At 38.1% G+C, this 18,215-nt stretch overlaps 1 protein-coding gene across 5 annotated transcripts in view; it reads left to right on the top strand.

Moving 5' to 3' along the window:
• GLRB (glycine receptor beta) overlaps positions 1-18,215 on the top strand; it is a 95,718-nt gene that overhangs the window by 19,663 nt on the left and 57,840 nt on the right. The window contains exon 1 of one of the 5 annotated variants that reach the window (XM_041739117.1): positions 13,542-13,579. The exons of the other annotated variants lie outside the window; for them this stretch is intronic. Within the exon in view, the coding sequence (XP_041595051.1) occupies positions 13,542-13,579 (38 nt within the window). Of the gene's footprint in view, positions 1-13,541; positions 13,580-18,215 lie in introns of those variants that run through there. 5 annotated transcript variants of the gene reach the window in all.

Below are 18,215 nucleotides of genomic sequence, written 5' to 3'. Positions count from 1 at the left end.
TACACATTATAATTAAATACAAATGTTATTTTGTGTGTTTTGTTTTAAACATTCTGAAGTCTAATATGCAGAGAAATGCACAAATCATAAGTATGCAGTAAAATAAGTTCACATTTAACCATGTAACCAGCACCCAGATCTAGAAATAGAACATCACTCAAATCTTAGAAGCCTCTTGAAGATTACCATACACTGTATTAAACTTGCCTGTTTTTCAACTACATATAAATCCAGTAAATCTCTTTAAGGAGCACCTTAGTCTGTTCCTTTCATTTGTGAGATTCATCTTCAGTGTTCAGTCATTGTCATCGCTGCTTGTATTCTGTTATATCATTCACTGCACTTTATTTTTCTAGTCTACTATGGAGAAATTGGAGTTGTTTTCAAACACACAGACACACATTCTGATAAAGACTCTTATTGAGGACATATAAAGAACTGCTGGAGATTATTAAGGAAAAGGCAGGCAACTAATTGAAATGACTTAAAGTCTGTATAGCCAAAAGGCCAATAAGCATATTCACTAGTCATTAAGGAAATGCAAATTAAAATCACAGTGAGATACCATTGCACATCCACCAGAATGGCTAATTTTTTTTTTTTTTAAAGAGGAAAATGCCAAGTGTTAGCGAGAATCTGAATTACAACTCTCATATCCTGCTAGTGAAAGTTCAAATTGGCATAAGCCCCTGCTAAATCATTTTGACAGCATATAAAAAAAATCCCTGAATTCATATTCCCTCTCACCCAGCCATTCTGTTCCTAGGTACATACTCAGTGGAAATGTGTATATATTTACCAAAAGATACAAGAATGTTCATAGAGACACTGTATGTAATTACCAAAAACATAATTCATTTTTTAAAGCCTGGATATGTTCTTTTAATTCAAAATTTCAAATTTTTAGACTAAAATAATTGTATTGCATGAGGAATTGGAACTTTGGCAGTACTAATATAGATTGAGTTGTCTAGGATAAGAATTATATGAAAAAGGTGAAATAGACATTTGGAGCTACAGTTAAAATATCCACGATCAAGATTGACTCTGGAAATGTGCATATTCTTGCTGACCAAAATTATAGATATAGTCAATTCTGACTTATCAGTGGAATGGAAGGGAGTCATCCTATAGGCAGCTTTAAATAAATAAAAGGCATAATCATTACTGTTTTGAGTGTACTTATATTATTCTGGGATTTCACAATTTTTAATGCAAATTTCCAATGTAGAGCAAACAGTCTTTCTGGCCCTTAACTGATATACTATCTGCTTCTCATTTCATGTTTTAAAAATGAATCATCTAGTTTATTCAGTTACTCTTTATTGAGCATTTAGTATGTGCTAGGCCCTGACCTAGGTGCTTGGGAGCAAGACAAAGTTCTTGCTCTCAGGAAGTTTGATACTAGTGGGAGACAGAACATGAACATGTAAACATGAATTTTTAACATGGTAGGTAGTGATCAGGGTTACGGGGAAAAATAGATCAGGATAAGGAGAATCAAGGGTGTAGGGGGGGTTGCTATTTTATGCATATTAGTCAAAAATATCTTTCTGATAAAGTAAGATTTGAATCAGGAGCTGAAAGAAATAAACAGTAAAGCCTTGGAGATCTCTCAGAGAAACAATGATTCAGGGAGGGGGACACCAAACACCAAAGTCCTTAAGCAGGCTTTATGTGTTCAGACAGCAGTCCAAAGACCAAGAGCAGAGTGGGTGATGGAAAAGGTCAGAAAGTTCATAGATCATTGTAAAGGTGATTCCCATGTTTTGGGTCCAGGCAACAGAAAGCATGAAGTTTTTTTTGTTTTGTTTTGTTTTTTTATTTACTGAGAAGTCTATTAAAGACTATATTAAGAGTAGATAGAAGGTGAGGAAAGTCAGGAGTTTGGTCTTGGTCATACTGATTTTGGGGTCTCTATTACACTTTAAAGAGGAATTGTCTAGCAAGCCATTGAATATAGGGTCAAAAATTCTGGGGAATGGTGTGGTATGGGGCTATAAATCTGTGAGTTGTAAATTAATGAAATGGATGAGGTCACTTAGAAAGTGACTTAGAAAAGAAAAAACATCTGAGAGATGAGTGGGGATGTAGTTGAAGAAATGAGAACAGGCAAAGAAGAATGGGAAGAAGCACCTAGTGAAAGTAAGACTGGAATTAAAGGTCATGTCTCTTACTTAGACCTCAAGTCAAGAAAACCTTTTAAGGGGCACCTGGGTGGCTGAGTGGTCGAGTGTCTTCCTTTTGGCTCAGAGCGTGATCCGAGGTCCTGGGATCAAGTCCCACATCAGGTTCCCCGCATGGAGCCTGTTTCTCCTCCCTCTGCCTGTGTCTCTCATGAATAAATAAAATCTTAAAAAAAAATCTTTTAAGAAGATTGGACAGGCATAAACAATATCAAATAGCGCCATTAGATTGAGAGAGGTGAGCATTGAGAATTGGTGATTGCATTTGACATCATTGACCTTGATAGCACTTGTTTCCATAGACGGTTACAAAATTTTGCTACATTGGATTTAAAAGACATTAGCAAAGAAATGGGGGCTGAAAGAATTAAAATTCTTCTGAGGTATTTTTATGTAAAGGAAAGCAGAGTAGTAATGAATAGTCAGAGGGAATGTAGAGTCAAGAGGAAGAGTTTTACAGATGGGGGTAATAAAGTGTATTTGTAAGGTAGCGAAAAGGTTCTGGTAGAGAAAGCTCATGATGCAGGAGAGCTCATGATGCAGGAGAGGACAGTTGCTGGAGTGATTCCATAAGGGCAGAAACTCACAGAGAAGTGGAAAATGTAACCTTGAATAGTATTTTATCTCTTTTTCCAGCTTGTCTACAAGGTTCAGAATGATAGATAGAAGAAAATCAGATAAGCAGTTGTTTTGCTTAAAAGTCCTGTTACATCGGGAAACATGAAAAGGGACTTAATCTGGTATCAGCATATTCCACCTACTGTCCTTGGCATTATTTATTCTATGCATGACACAGACACCAAAAGAAAATCTTCTGATAGATAACAGAGTATCAACTTTATTTCTCTTAAGTCTCCATTATATAACCATGCAGGATCTGTACAACCTGTGCAGGTTTTAACTGACTGATACCCCCGTGCCATGCAGTAGGTAACTGGTTATGGTTCATTGATCTGTCTCTGCGGGTTCTGGAAGATTAGTTTACAGAGCTGCAGATTGTTTTCCTTCCATATACTTGTTTGCTTGTCTTTGGAATCCCATTTCTAAGCCGTATTGCACCTACTACCTTTCAATAGTATGTAAAATTTTAGGGAAAAAACCCACTTGAACAAGAATATTAAGACTTCCTTATGGATGGCAGTGACCTTGTACAGGAAGGGATAAATTTTACAAGACATGAACTGCTACTATCTTTTATATATTAATTCAAACTCTTCATCTTAAATGAAAATAGAAGTTTTATTTTTGAAATAGAAGGGTTTTTTGAGTTCTTCCTATAGAAATGACCAATTGTTGACTCAACTATTAATTAGGCCAAAGACTTTAATTAGAAAACCAAGTTATTAAAACTCAAATTGATAGTATTCATAATTCTTAAATCTTAGCTCATGTGAAAATTCTTAAATTTCTACTTCAAAAAGTCTGCCTATGTATATCAATTCATAATCACCTTCTGTATTTGAAAGTCTTTTATCCTTATGTTACGTCCTACCAGAATCCAAAATATAGAAATCAAAATTGATTATTTGATATCAAGGAACATTTTAAATACTTATATTGAATTGTAAATCAATACAGACATTTATTTTATTAATTACATAAATAACCTATAATTACTTGAATTTTGTATTAGAAAGGACCACTAAGAGGAGTTAAAAGTTAACATATCAGGAAGTTGAAGTAGGATTATTTCCAAAGGCCAACAACTAAATAATAGGTGCCAGGAAGCCCCATGTACCAAAATTAGGGAACAGACATCTTATACAAGTCACACCAAAAAAGGTGGCTGAAAACTGGCTTGTGACCTTTAGCTAAACACCTGCCTCGATCTTAATGTCTCAAAGGGTTGAGATTGTAGAGACCAAGTGGTGGAAATTCTTTGGAGAATGTTGCAGGCACAGAGATGGGTGGAAAATGTTTTTTGTTAGTCTCAAACATAGAGAGAGAGAGGCAGAACCATGTCTGCCCCCTGTATTTGGGGAGGCTCCTAGGAGACTGGTATCTGATTCTCACTGGAGAAGTCGGAGGCATGGCTGTGACCATCGGCTAGAGGCAGCAGAGGGGGAGCTACCAGGACATGGAGATTCACTTTTTGTTCGTCGGGAAGAAGAATACTTGAGTGTTTACCATGACTCAGATGTTGGTCATGTGAGAGAGAATAAGAGAAGTAGACAGTGACAGTGACAGCAAAGCAAGCAAGCAAGTACCAGCTTGATGTTTAAAACCAAGGAACTTTGTCCCAAAGGGCCTGGGAGGGTGCTGGAACCCCAGTAGTGTGCCTGTGATTTGTGGACTTTTGAATCCCTGGACTGAAGGTGGGAATCAGGAGTTGCCAGCTGAAGAAAGGCCATTTCATGGTCATCGAGATGAGAAGTTCTCGAAGATGAGATTTTGAGAAACCCACAAAGACACTGTAAACTAACAAGGCAGGAAAACAGAGCAAAAGCTAGTCCTGTCTCCAGCCCCTTGCTCAAGAAGACTTGGCTAGGGGAGGGAGTGACATTTTTGAATTAAATTTAGGATTTTTATTATCACCAGGGACTGGGCATCTGAATTATAGGAGTGACAGTTCTAGTGTGACCAGAAGTGCCAGTGGGGACTTTTTATTATCAGAGACTGACTGCAAATGTTAGGGGATCTGCTAGAGATTTCATCCAAGTGTAGTGGAAGTACTAGCTCACAGAGAGGGTTTGGATGGTGTAGGGGGAAAAACAGATTTTTTTTTTTTTTTTTTTTATCATTTATAATGGAGTCTTCTAGAGTCGAGCTCCCATTCATTAGGAACTTACATTGGTTTCCAAACACTGGTTGATAAGAACAAAACAGGCTTATCTTTCATTATCCAGATGCCACCACATATTTTAAGGGAGCAGCTCATCCCACCGAATGACATCCGCACTTGCTGCCTTTGTACCTTGTAGTAGGATTTTTGTCTGGGACACTCATCATTGTCTGACGTGCGTGCCTGTGGATGTGTTAATGAAGACATAATTCAAAAGAGATCGTTTCTGCTATCTCACAAATAATCCTGCACCTTAGAAATGCCGCAAAGAGAAGCTGCAAAGAGCAGTTACAGCAGAAACAGATCAATAGCGATGACTTTTCAGCAATTCACTCAGCTCGCCCCTGGGTACCAAAGCCCCTTTATACAAAGGCTCTGCAGTATTTCTTGGTGCTCTTTCCTCTAAAGGGCTCTGAAGCTTGAATGATTTGTTTCAGTTCCCGATTTCTCTCTGGCCTCTCTTAATATCTTGTTTTTAAGTCTTGGTTTGTAGTAGCAAGAAAACCACTTTTACGAGCTCAGTACCATGATCTTCTAGAGACCAGTAGAACTAGAGTCTTGATTTGGAAAATAAGATACATGATTTACAGTATGTGTATATGTAAGAAATCAAAACATTCTACATATTTGCTTAACCAGACCACATATTAATAAATTTCAACCGGTTTGGACTCCAGTTTTTTTTTTTTTTTTTCTGACTGGGTTGTCTTATTTTGTAAGAGACTTCTCTTCCTTCGCCTATGTCACAAAATAGGTTACTGTGAATTGATATATAATAAAAGTATGAGGTGCTATTCTAAGCTCTTTACTTAAACTGTCTAGTTGAATTCTGAAAACAGGTCTTTCAGGAGGAAATAATTTTCTAGGATTATTAGGCCCCGTGCCTCAATTAGCTTACCGATGAACAGGGCTGATAATCCTGGAAAATCACTTCATTCAACATCACTCCTGTGAGATTTCACCCATGTTGTCGGTAGAGCAGTAGTTCTCTCCTCCTCATTGCTGTGTTGTATTTAATATGCTGCATTTGTACATTTGTCCAGTTTTCTGTCAAATGAAAGACAAATCCGAAATTAAGTAAGGTTTTATTTGAAAGGATTGTTGCAATAGAATGCTCTGACTTGAAGATGTGTAAGCATCTCAAAGGTGAGGCAGAAAGGGCTTCTCTTGTATTGCAGCAGGAAAGGAGGCTGGAAAGAAGCAGGCGTTGGGAGCGCAGTGAGCAAGTGGCAACAATGGACAATGGTTCTTTGCCGGGAGCCAGTTCTTGGAGGGGTGCATTAAGGAGGGTTTGTTCTGCTTTCCACGTGACTGCTTAATCTCAGGGAAATGAGAAAATCAAGGGGCCTGTGGGGAGGAGGGAAGCCTAACCCAGATTGGTTCAAGTGAAGTTGCCAGGCACCTAGTTCAGAGTGGTCAGTTGGGACAGACAGTTCAGGTACTCATTTCTGCAAGGAAAAGGGGGCGTTTGGAGGGTTTCTGCTCCTGTCTTAAGTAAACAAGGGGTTAACCATGAGTTTTACCAGGTCATCCGGGGGCAGGATCTTTGCAATAAGGCACTTCCCAGATGCTAATGGGTGGAGGTATTTCCTGATGTCCCAGTGTTCCAGAAGTTCAGGTAAATTTTGAACATTCCTGTTATTACTGTTGATGAACATTCATAGTGCTTCCAGTTTGGGGTCATTGCTATTTGGGTTTATTAAAGGTGTGTTATGCACATTTTTAGACATGCATTTGGTGGACATAAGCATATACCGAAGAGTAAAATTTCTGTATCAGAGGGTACGTGTATATTGAACTTGGGAAGATATGGATGGTTTTCTGCTTATGCTCCATCATGAATGGATGAGAGTTCCCGCTGCTCCACATTTATGCCCAAAGTTGATACTAGTAGCATCAACTTGAATTTTAGCCATCTCATGTAGTATCTCATGATACTGCAGTGTGATTATAATTTCCATTTCCCTGATGATTAACATCATTGAGCGTCTTTTCATACATATGTGGAATTTTTGGCTATCCTCCTTTGCAAGTGCCATTTCAAGTATTTGCCCACTTAAAAAATTTGTTTTTCTTTTTCTTATTGGTAGGTGGAAGTTCTTCATACATTCTAGATAGGATTCTTTGTCAAATGCATGTACTACAAATCTCTAACCTTTCTCATGCATTTTCATTTTCTTAATGGTGTCTTTTGATGAATCGAAGTACTTATTTTGAGTGAGCTCTGATTTATTATTGTTAATGCATTTGAGTTTTTAAAAAACTTTTCTTTGTTCAAGGTCTTGAAAATAGTCTATTTTGTTGTTGTTGTTGTTTTCTGAGAGCTTTATTGTTTTATATTTTACATTTAGTTGCCTAATCTCCTTCAGTTTATTTCTGTGTATCATGTGGGGTAGGGTCAAGACTCATTTTTTTTTAAAGATTTTATTAATTTGTTCATGAGAGAGAATGAGAGAGGCAGGCAGAGACACAGGCAGAGGGAGAAGCAGGCTCCATTCAGGGAGCCCGATGTGGGACTCGATCCCAGGACTCCAGGATCACACCCTGAGCCAAAGGCAGACGCTTAACCATTGAGCAACCCAGGTGTCCTAAGACTTATTTTTAAAAAAGGCATATCCAGAGGATCCCTGGGTGGCTCAGCAGTTTAGCGCCTGCCTTTGGCCTGCCCTTTGGTATATACATACAATCAAGTACAGTTTTTTAGTCTATTCATCTGTCAGTGAGCATTTAGGTTGTTTCTGTATTGTAGCTGCTGTGAATGCAGTGACTCTGGGAATGCAGAGTCCCCCGTGGGGTTCCCGGCATGGAGCCTGCTTCTCCCTCTCCCTGTGTCTCTGCCTCTCTTTGTGTCTATCATGAATAAATAAATAAAATCTGTAAAAAAAAAAAAAAGGCATATCCACTTAATGCAGCACGTTTATTGAACAGGCTATCCTTTCTCTGACTTCCAAACAGTAGCTGCACAAATAAGTCAATAATCAGCCATTCGATTCAGTTAAAACAAAGGAAACTGATTTTTTACTTTTTTCTTATGCTAAGTTGAGCAATAACTCATTCAAAACTTATTGTATGTATACATCCGGTATAGATTTTCTATTTGTAGGGTTGTCTCTGGAAATTTAAATTGTGTTTAAATTTTTTTTTTCATTTTATTGTAGTAAGGAGATGTAGCCCTCTTAACAGATATTTGGGTGTAATACAGTATTATTAAGTATAGACACAGCGTTGAAGAGCAGATCTCTAGAACTTACTCATCTTGCATAACTGAAATTTTACCGTTTGATTAGCAAGTCCCCATTTCTTCTCACTGCAGCCAACCAGCATTTTCTTCTTTGCTTCTCTGAGTGTGACTCCTCCAGATATGCCACCTAGGTGGAATCATGCAGTATTTATGCTTCTGTGAGCAGCTTATTGCACTTAGCCTAATGTCCTCCAGGCTCACCCTTGTTGCCTGTTGCAGGGTTTCCTTCTCGTTAAAGGCTGGATAATACTTGATTGTATGTATATACCACAGTTTTTTAGTCTATTCATCTGTCAGTGGGCATTTAGGTTGTTTCGGTTATTGTAGCTGCTGTGAATGCAGTGACTCTGGGAGTGCAGATACAGGGAAGAGCTGGGTTTCTAGCCTACTCGCTGTGCAGCAAGGTGGTGGGGTAGAGCTGTGGTAAGTGCCATGTGCTCGAACAGCCGCTTTGTTCTGGGTAGTCCCCAGGGACTAGTGTGTGCGTTGGGTCCCATCATTGCCCCAGATGGGCAAGATAGGAGCTGGTCCCTTGGATAGCATCTGGATAGCATCATATGAGATGTGAGGTCTGACTCTTCCCCTCCTCAGGGAGAAGCTGAGAGCTGAGGACACCTCTGGATAGTATTACATTATGCTTTGCTGTGCTAGGGTGGCAAGAAGGTGTCTCCACTTTTCCTACTAATTTCATTGCACCTGCTTGGGTGTACAGGCCTTGACTAGCTTTTGGATCTCTGACAAAGGGGATTGATTTGTGCATTGCTGCCAAGTTGGTATGTCATGAGGGGAAGGTGGGTCCAGACCTTCCTGTCCCATTTTGCTGAAGTCATTCCTAGTCAAAGCCTTCAAAGGATGCTCGCCCTTCCTCCATTTCCTACCCTACCTCTCAATACTCTGCCCACTCCAGTCTGGCTCCTGTGTCTCTCAGCTGAAAAACAGCTTTCCTTTTTGCTAACTCCCATGGAGGGATTCATTCTTCACCTTAACCTCTCAGTGGCATTTGGTCCCATTAACCAGCCCTTCCATGAAATAGTCTCTCTCAAGTTCTGGGGCCACCACATACTTCTGGATTTCCTTCTTCCTCTTAGGCAATTTATTCTTAAGACAGTTTGTCTTAATTGTTGGTTTATCTTCCTCCATCTGCTCATTAAATGTTGGACTTCCTCAGTTTTTAATTCCATATTCTTTCACTGCAACCTCTCTTTTTAAACAAGTGATTCATTTGACTATTAGAACCATTTGAGGATCTTTTAAAATCCTGATGCTTGGACTTCATCCCAAACTAATTAAATCTGGCGTGGGATGAGGCATCGGTAGTTTGCAGTTTCTCAGGCAAATTTAGTGCACAGCAAAGCTGAGAATCTCTAGACAAATCCATCTGAACCCACACTTTAAAATACTTTTACATCAGAATAACCAACATTTGGGTTTGATTCTTTTTTTTAAAGATTTTATTTATTTATTCATGAGACACACACACACACAGAGAAAGAGAGGCAGAGATGCAGGCAGAGGGAGAAACATGATCCCTGCAAGGAGCCCGATGTGGGACTTGATGCCAGGACTCCAAGATCATGCCCTGGGCCTAAGGCGGTGCCAAACCCCTGAGCCACCCAGGGATCCTGGGTTTGATTCTTAAGTGCATAACCAGCACATGGTACCATGCATGGCATACAGAAAATGCTCAAAAGCTTTGTTAAATGAATTCAACGAATGACTGAAGTCAGGGAAATATTTAACATTATAGATAATTGAGTGATGATTATGTTTTTGTTGTTCTTTAAAAAAATGTATTATTTACTTGATGTTGTAGGTTGAGTTCTCTCTAAGACAGACTATGAGATAAAGATTTCCATGCAGAAAAAGATTGCTTTGGAACAACACTTCTTGGGAAGGAAGAAACAGGTTCAAACACAGGAGCAATGCAGTTGCATTACAGGTGCAATGCTGAGGCATCGGTCTGATGCTGCAGGGAGCTCTGAAGCTGGGATGGTCTTTCAAAGTTGTCTCAGTCAATAGGAAGAGACTTGAATGCTTTTGTGTCCCCATATCAAAGTGTTTGGGAAAGGGTTGCCTCTGGGGCAAGACACCTTCCTTCAGCTGAAGGCTATTCTAGAATGACCCAGCTCAGAGCCTTAAGCAGACAGCGTTCCTGGAGGGAGCCTCAGTTCCAAAGGGAGGATGGGGAGGATGTGGTGCCTTAGCATCTGCAACAAGTAGAACCAGATTAGCAACCGAATGGGATCTTAGAGGTCACTTTATATCGACCTTTGATTTAAAGGTGAGAATGCTGAGGCTCAGAGAGGAAAGTGCCCAGTATGATGTAGTAATCTTCTAGTCTGGGCCTGGAATGCCAGTCTCTTTACTAGTAGACAAGTGTTTCTTCACTTATACCCACACTTAACTTTACTGTCTGTGTGTGTGTGTGTGTGTGAGTGTGGGGTCCATCTTATCACCATTTCTCTTAGGCCAGAAGGGAAACATTTTACATTTATGCTCTGTATGGGATATGGCGAGAGGATAAGTACAGTTGTAGTTGCAGTAGTAGCAGAGGTAGAGGTATTATTATGGATTTGTATTTGTGAGGCCAGGGTGTAGTACTCTTTCTGCACAGTATGGAAAGTAATTGTTCGGTGAATGTTTTGAGGTTTGAGTTTGCTTCCTTATATTATGAGGTTTGTGTTAAATTAGTAAACCAATAAGAAGTAGTGAGAATGTGTCATGTTTTATACTGTTTGAGAAACACAGCATGTCAGTTGAAGATCCTTGTAGGATTCATAGGATGAGTAATCTCACATGTGATAGCAAGTTAAAAAAAAACAAAAAAAAAACACAGCCTTTGATGAGATTGGGAAGTTGCTGGTATCCAGAATCCAACATCTCTGCAGATAGATGTTTCTACTTTGTGAAAAAATGTTTTTCTTTGAGCAATGGATGATGTAATTGCATAATTGAAGGTAGACGAGATTTGAAAATGTTTCCACAGGATCCGACAGTTCCTTAAGCCCAACTGAGGGATAAATAAAACGGTTGCTGTGAAACACTGTTCTTAATTACAATTTTTGGCCTGTTAATAACACAGTAGACCCTGCCACACACATGCACCTATACCCATAAACACATTCTTTTCAAATAAATATAAACTAATTAAACTCAACTAATCATGTAAAAGGTATCACTCACTGTATTCATAAACCTTCTGTTCGCAGTTTAATCTCTGAAAACAGAATGGAAAATAAATATAGAAGCTGTCAAGAGAGGTAATAACAAGTTATACTGTAATTAGGAAAATAAAAAACAAATAAAAACCCTCTATAATAACCTTGCAGTTATCTGGATTCATATATAACTACTGACTTAATTTGTTACCTGAATATATAAAGTGTTTGTCTGTGTATGTCTATCTGATTATCTAGAAGAGTATTTCCACTGCTTTAAAAACCCTTTGTGCTTGCTGATTCATCCTCCTCTCACCCCTGACATTTTTACTCTCTCCATAATTTTGCCCTTTTCCACAATGTCCTATAGCTGTAGTCATCACATAGTAGCCTTTTCATATTGTCTTATTTCATTTAATAATATGTATTTCTGGTTCCTCTATATCTTTTCATGGCTTGGTGGGTCATTTATTTTTAGTGCCAAATAATATTCCATTGTCTAGATGTACCACAATTTATTTATCCGTTCATCCACTGCAAGACCTCTTGGTTGCTTCCAAGTTTGGCAATTATGAATAAAGCTGTTATAAATATTTGTGTGCAGGTTTGTTTGTGTAGACATTAAGTTTTTATATCCTTTGGGTAAATACTGAGGAGCCAGATTGCTGGATCATATGGAAAGAGTATGTTTAGTTGTTTTTTTTTTTTTTTTAAAGATTTTATTTATTTATTCTTGAGAGAGAGAGGCAGAGACGCAGGCAGAGGGAGAAGCAGGCTTCCTGCGGGGAGCCCGATATGGGACTCGATCTCAGGACCCCAGGATCATGATCTGACTCGAAGGCAGACGCTCAACCACTGAGCCACCCAGCTGTCCTCAGTGTGTTTAGTTTTGTAAGAAATTGCCACCCTGCCTTTCAAAGTGGCTACACCATTTCTCATTCCCACCAGAAATGATTCAGAGTTCCTATTGTTCCATATCTTCATTTGCATTTGGTGGTATCAGTGTCGTAGATTTTGGCCATTGTGATAGGTATTTAATGGTATTTCATTGTTGCTTTAATTTGCATTTCCCTGAGGCAAATGATGTGGAGCATCTTTCCGTATGCTTATTTGCCATCTCTAGGTCTTCTTTGGTGAGGTATCTGTTAAGGTCTTTGGCCTTCTGCTCTTTTTTTCCCCCCTCAAATAAACTTTTTATTTTAGAACAGCTTTAGATCTACAGTAAATCTACCAAAACATAGAGTTCGTAAATACTCTGCCGCTAGTTTCTTCTATTATTAACATTTCCATTATTATTTCTATTATTAACATTTTGCATTAGTAGGATACATGTTTTTACAATTGAAGAGCCAGTGTTGATACACTGTTATTAACTAAAATCCATGCTTTATTCAGGTTTCCTTAGTTTTTACCCAATGTCCTTTTTCTGTTCCAGGATCCCATTCAGCATATTATACATATAGGCTTCATGTCTCCTTAGGCTCCTGTTGGCTGCGGCAGTTTCTCAGACCTTCCTTTTTTTACGTGACCGTGACAGTTTTAAGGAGTACTAGCCAGGTATTTTGTAAAATGTCACTCGACTGGGATTTGTCTGATGTTTCTCTCAGGATTAGACTGGAGTTATGGGTTTTGGGGAGGAAGGTCACAGGATTCAATGCCATTCTCATCACATTTTATTAAGGGTACATAAAATCAACATGACAACACTATTGAGGTTAACCTTGATCATCTGGCTAGGGTAGTATTGTCAGGTTTCTCTGCTTCCCCCTTCCCATAGTCTACTCTTTGGAAGGAAGTCACTGTGCACAGTGCATGGACTAAGGAGTGCAGAGTTATGCTCCAGCAATTAAGAATAGGGGATCTATTTGAAATCCAAGTTATTTGGATTTCTGCAAGGAAGAATTGTCTCTTCTCCTCCACTTGTTTATTTATTTAATCATTTATTTGCATCCATATGGACTCATGGTTTTTATGGTATAGTTTAGAGTATAATCCAGAGTATAACCCAGTATGAGTTTATTTAATTGCTTAAATCACTCAGATTTGAGCATCTGGGAAATCTTTCCATTGGCTTCTGTGTCCCTTTGACCCACTCTCAGTGTGTCTTTTTGAGCTTATTCTGTCATGACAGGATATCTGATCTTTGTTTTATTCTTCTTTTCCTCTCATTTTAGATGAGGATACAAGCATTTGTTGCCACCTACAACCTGAGGTATTCAGATCCAGGATCCCTCAGCATTGTAAACTTTGTGTGCATTTTTCAGGGAAGAAGATAGATTTTACCAGATTCTTAGTGTTGTTTATAACCTAAAAAGAGGTAAAGAATCACTGCCTTTGAGTAAAGAGGAGAAATAATACAACCTACACATTTTATGTACCTTTTTCTTTCCATTCTGCTCTGTGCTTGCCTTAGTTTGTGTCCGGCTGGAAGCTTTGCAGCTCCCACACCCAGATTACTCATGCTGGCATATACTACAACTGCTTTTCAGGTCTGCAAAGAACTTTGACCGTTGTTGTTGCATTTATCACTCTATAAAAACAAAATCATTCCACTGGACTTATATTCCTGATTGGGGAGAAGATGTTGAGTTCATGTGCTCATACACACCTGTTTTGAAATGGAACTGTGCAGTAAAGGGTCCTGTAGAAATAAGACTGCTCTACAGTTAATGGAAAACTGAGTTTCCCCTTTGGAAAGAAATTTCTGGATTTTTCCTTTAGTGCTGGAAAACATTACATCATCCAGCTATACAGCCTGGTACATTCCTTGCATAACTTCACATATTAGTAATGACATTGGTTCAAGTTTAGGCAAGTGAACAAAAGAAGCCTGGTTGTAAAAAGGCTTTTGATATAAAACATTATTTTCTCTAGTCATTTGATCACTTTGCCTGACTAAAGTAAGTTATTTTCTTAAATTAATATCACATTTCTATGGAATAAATTCTGTTTTATAATAATAATAGAACTGTTGAAAAAATAATAGAACTGTTGATTTCTTGAAATAAAACAAAATGGCATAGTCAAATGCATAAAATATTGGGTTGAGATTCAGAATATAAAGACTAACAATGAAATATGCAATGTGTGACCTAATCAAATGCATTTAACTCTTCTTATCCTTGCTTATTTTGTATAAGTAGTACTAGGCATTTTCCAAAATTACAAAGTCTATATAGCACAGTGCAAAGAAAAAATGCAAATTCTTGCAGTTCTCTGGCAGAAAGTGCTGTAGCTTTTAGACTGTTAAAATACATTTTAACATGTAGAGATGAATTTAATATTTTTTTAGTATTGACTGAGTGAAAAAAATTATTCCTACTGTTTTCAGGAAGGAAAAACCCCTGATTTCATGCATGTGAATATGAATTAAATGGGATTTCACTTAAATTTTAAAATGTCTTTGAATTTCTAATATAAAGAAAGGTGAACTACTAATTGATACTTCTATCAGGTTAACTATAGCAGACATGAAAATATATATTGATACAAATAAGAATAAAAGAAAGAGGCTATAATGTATTTGATATATTCCTTTTTTTTAACTTGAATAAGTCTTTGTTGACCAACATTATTTTTTTATGGTTGTTAATAAACAATATTTTTGTTGCGTTTTATTTTTATTTTCATTTATTATTATTATTTTAGCTGTGGAAAGAATGAAAAACATTTGGGGATGTCTGGATGGAAGAGGTACTCTGATGAGTTATAGAAAGAGCAAATTTAGATTTTCCAGGACTAATAATTTTTAAAACTAGTAAGACTAATTAATAGAAACTCAGAATGTATATAATTACACACACACACACACACACACACATATCTATATATACACACATTTATATAATATATATATCCTAAAGCACTATATGGATGGATGGTGATAAAATAGGTAATATTTCACTTCCATCATGGGAAGTTTGTGGTGAAATGGTAACTAGGAATCCAGATTACCAGATTTCATTATTAACTCTACCACCTTAGGATACTCTCTTCATCTTGCTGTCTTAGTTTCTGTGTGTACCATGTACTCTGTTGCTCCGTTAACTCACCTACTGCATACTCTTCTACCAATCAGGATTTTTCTCTTTCTCTCCACTGAAGAACAGCTCTCTGGGTGGTTAATAGCCTCTCCTATTTTATCAAGGGAGTGTTTGTGATAATCAAATGAAAGAATGTAATGGACATGATAGTTGATTCCTCAATATCCATTTCACTCTGGACTACTGATCTGAGCCATCATGATTTCTTTTCTTTTTTCTCCTTGCCAGTGATGGCCATTTTTTTTTTTTTCTCCTCGGGTGAGTAATGGCCAATGCTGGGAAGCTTCTGTAAAAAACAAAAGAACAACAAAAATAATCGTTATTCTAAGAGGACACCTCAGGAAGAAATAAATGCTCTTCACCTGGATGTGATGTGTGGCACCACTCCTGCTTTAGTGCCCACAGACATCCTGAGGTTGAAGTCAACTTAGAAGAGCTGAGCAGATAGAGGGTGCCTGGGTGGCTCAGTGGGTTGAACATTTGACTCTTGATTTCACCTCAGGCCTTAGTCTCAGGGTTGTGAGATAGAGCCCCAAGTTGGGCTCAGTACTGGGCGTGGAGCCTGCTTAGGATTGCTCTCCCTGTGTACCCCCCACCCCCTGCTCTCTCTCTTTCTCTCTCTAAAATAAATAAATAAATAAATCTTAAAAAAAAAAAAGTAGAACTGGAGATGGAATGTATTTGAGATAGTGTGTTTTTCATGCTATACAACTAGTATATGAAATCACAAAAATATAGAAGCCATGATTCCCACAAAAATCATGCTGTCAGGCAGCCTGGGTGGCTCAGCGGTTTAGCACCACCTTCAGCCCAGCGCCTGATCCTGGAGTCCTGGGATTGAGTCCCACGTCAGGCACCTTGCATGGAGCGTGCTTCTCCCTCTGCCTGTGTCTCTGCCTCTCTCTCAAGAATAAATAAATAAATAAATAAAATCTTAAAAAAAATCATGCTGTCTGCATTCAGTCTAGTTGGTAATCTATACACAGATATGAAAAAAAGCTATAATACAATTGCCAAACAGTATATTTATGTTTGTCTTCACTAGAACACAATGAGAACAGAATGAGGCAGGATTTTAGGAAGGCAATCTTAAGGGACAGCCTGGGTTTAGATTAATACAATAAGTGGAAGTTACAATATTCCAGGAAGGGGGATTTATTCTGAACCAGTAAATGGAAGAAGGACAAAATTTGGTAGTGAGGTGCAAGGACTAGAAAGTCAGTTTGACTGACACAATTTACAGTCATAGGAGAGGAAAGATTTTTTTCCCTACTATCCTCGATAGCTAGGCCTATGAAACAAATGACAACAGGCATATTAACAGGAGAAAAATATACAAATTATTAATTTTTAATATCACATTCACAAGGGCATCAGAGCGAAAAAAAAAAAAGTGAATATCCAAAGAGTAGTGAGATTTAAGAGCTTATATTGTGACTTAATAGAGAAAGGGGAGGAGCATGTGTGCCTCTTAAGGGAGGGTATGGGATTTTTAGGAAAGATGAGTGGGCCCTTAGAAGAATAGATGGGAGGTATGATAGTTTGTGACAAAGTTTGTTTGGGTGTCCCTCTCCTGTGATAAGAGTCCATCTTCTTCAGTTGATAAAACTAACAGGAAGGAGGGTGATTTATGACATTTTCTTTTGGAGGATCTGTCCATAGGCAGATAGGAGTTCAGAAAAAGCCTCTCCCACATTTGCTCTTTTTCAAGTGGCTTTTTTTTTTTTAAAGGTTTTATTTATTTAATCGAGAGAGAGAGAGAGAGAGAGAGAGAGACAGACAGAGGCAGAGACACAGGCAGAGGGAGAAGCAGGCTCCATGCAGGGAGCCTGACGTGGGACTCGATCCTGGGTCTCCAGGATCACGCCCTGGGCTACAGGCGGCGCTAAACCGCTGAGCCACGCGGGCTGCCCTCAAGTGGCTTTAACTCAAAATAATCCATGTGCCAAAGAGACATCTTCCACAGCTGGAAGAAAAAGATCAGGCTGGAAAGTTCTCTACCACCAAAATTAGGGTTAATTGTTTTTATGTTGTCTGATTATTTCATTGCTTAGAAGGAATGTACTGTAAAGAATTTTACATCAAGAGACACAATAATGCAGTCCTTAATTGATCCAGTACAAGTGTATTTTGTAATCAATCAATTCTATTTTCCTCTGCTGAATGAGAAATCTTGTAGATGGGTTTGAACACTAATTTGCATCCTAATATCCAATTTTCCCACATACTCTCATTCTCTTTAGAGTTTTCAATCTTTTGAAAAGAGATGACAATTGGCTCTAGGGAGGTTACAATTTCACCTGAAATGAAATGGAAAATCTTATTACCAGTCCCCAAGTCCCTGTAGCTGTGATAAGGCCATGAGAAGCAATTTTTAAAAATCCATATAATCTCCTGCATCTTTAGGAGGTTTAACTGATTATCGTGTTTTCCTTTAATATTTTGGACTCTGATATCTACTTGAAAAGATTGTCTGTATCAGTTTACAGTATTTTTTTATTTTTATAAATTCCTTTATATCAGTAGCATCTCACCTCCAGTGGTCATATCTTATCAGCAGATTGTATGATAATTAACTCAGAACAGAGTTGCCTGATAGGGCTGAGCTTTCAAAACAAAGCAATTACTTCTAAGTTTGCTTTATATAAATTAATACCGCTTTTGAAATTGACATTTTCAGCATATCAATACAGAATAAAATAGTGCTGGATACTCCAAGTAATTTTAAACTTCCTTGTGATTGTCATGGATTTTGTGTGTGTGTGTGTGTGTGTGTGTGTGTGTGTGTGTGTTAGGACAATAATT

This window comes from Vulpes lagopus, chromosome 23, assembly GCF_018345385.1.
Source record: "Vulpes lagopus strain Blue_001 chromosome 23, ASM1834538v1, whole genome shotgun sequence".
Taxonomy (NCBI): Eukaryota; Metazoa; Chordata; class Mammalia; order Carnivora; family Canidae; genus Vulpes; species Vulpes lagopus.
This window is presented reverse-complemented; position numbering and strand designations above follow the sequence as displayed.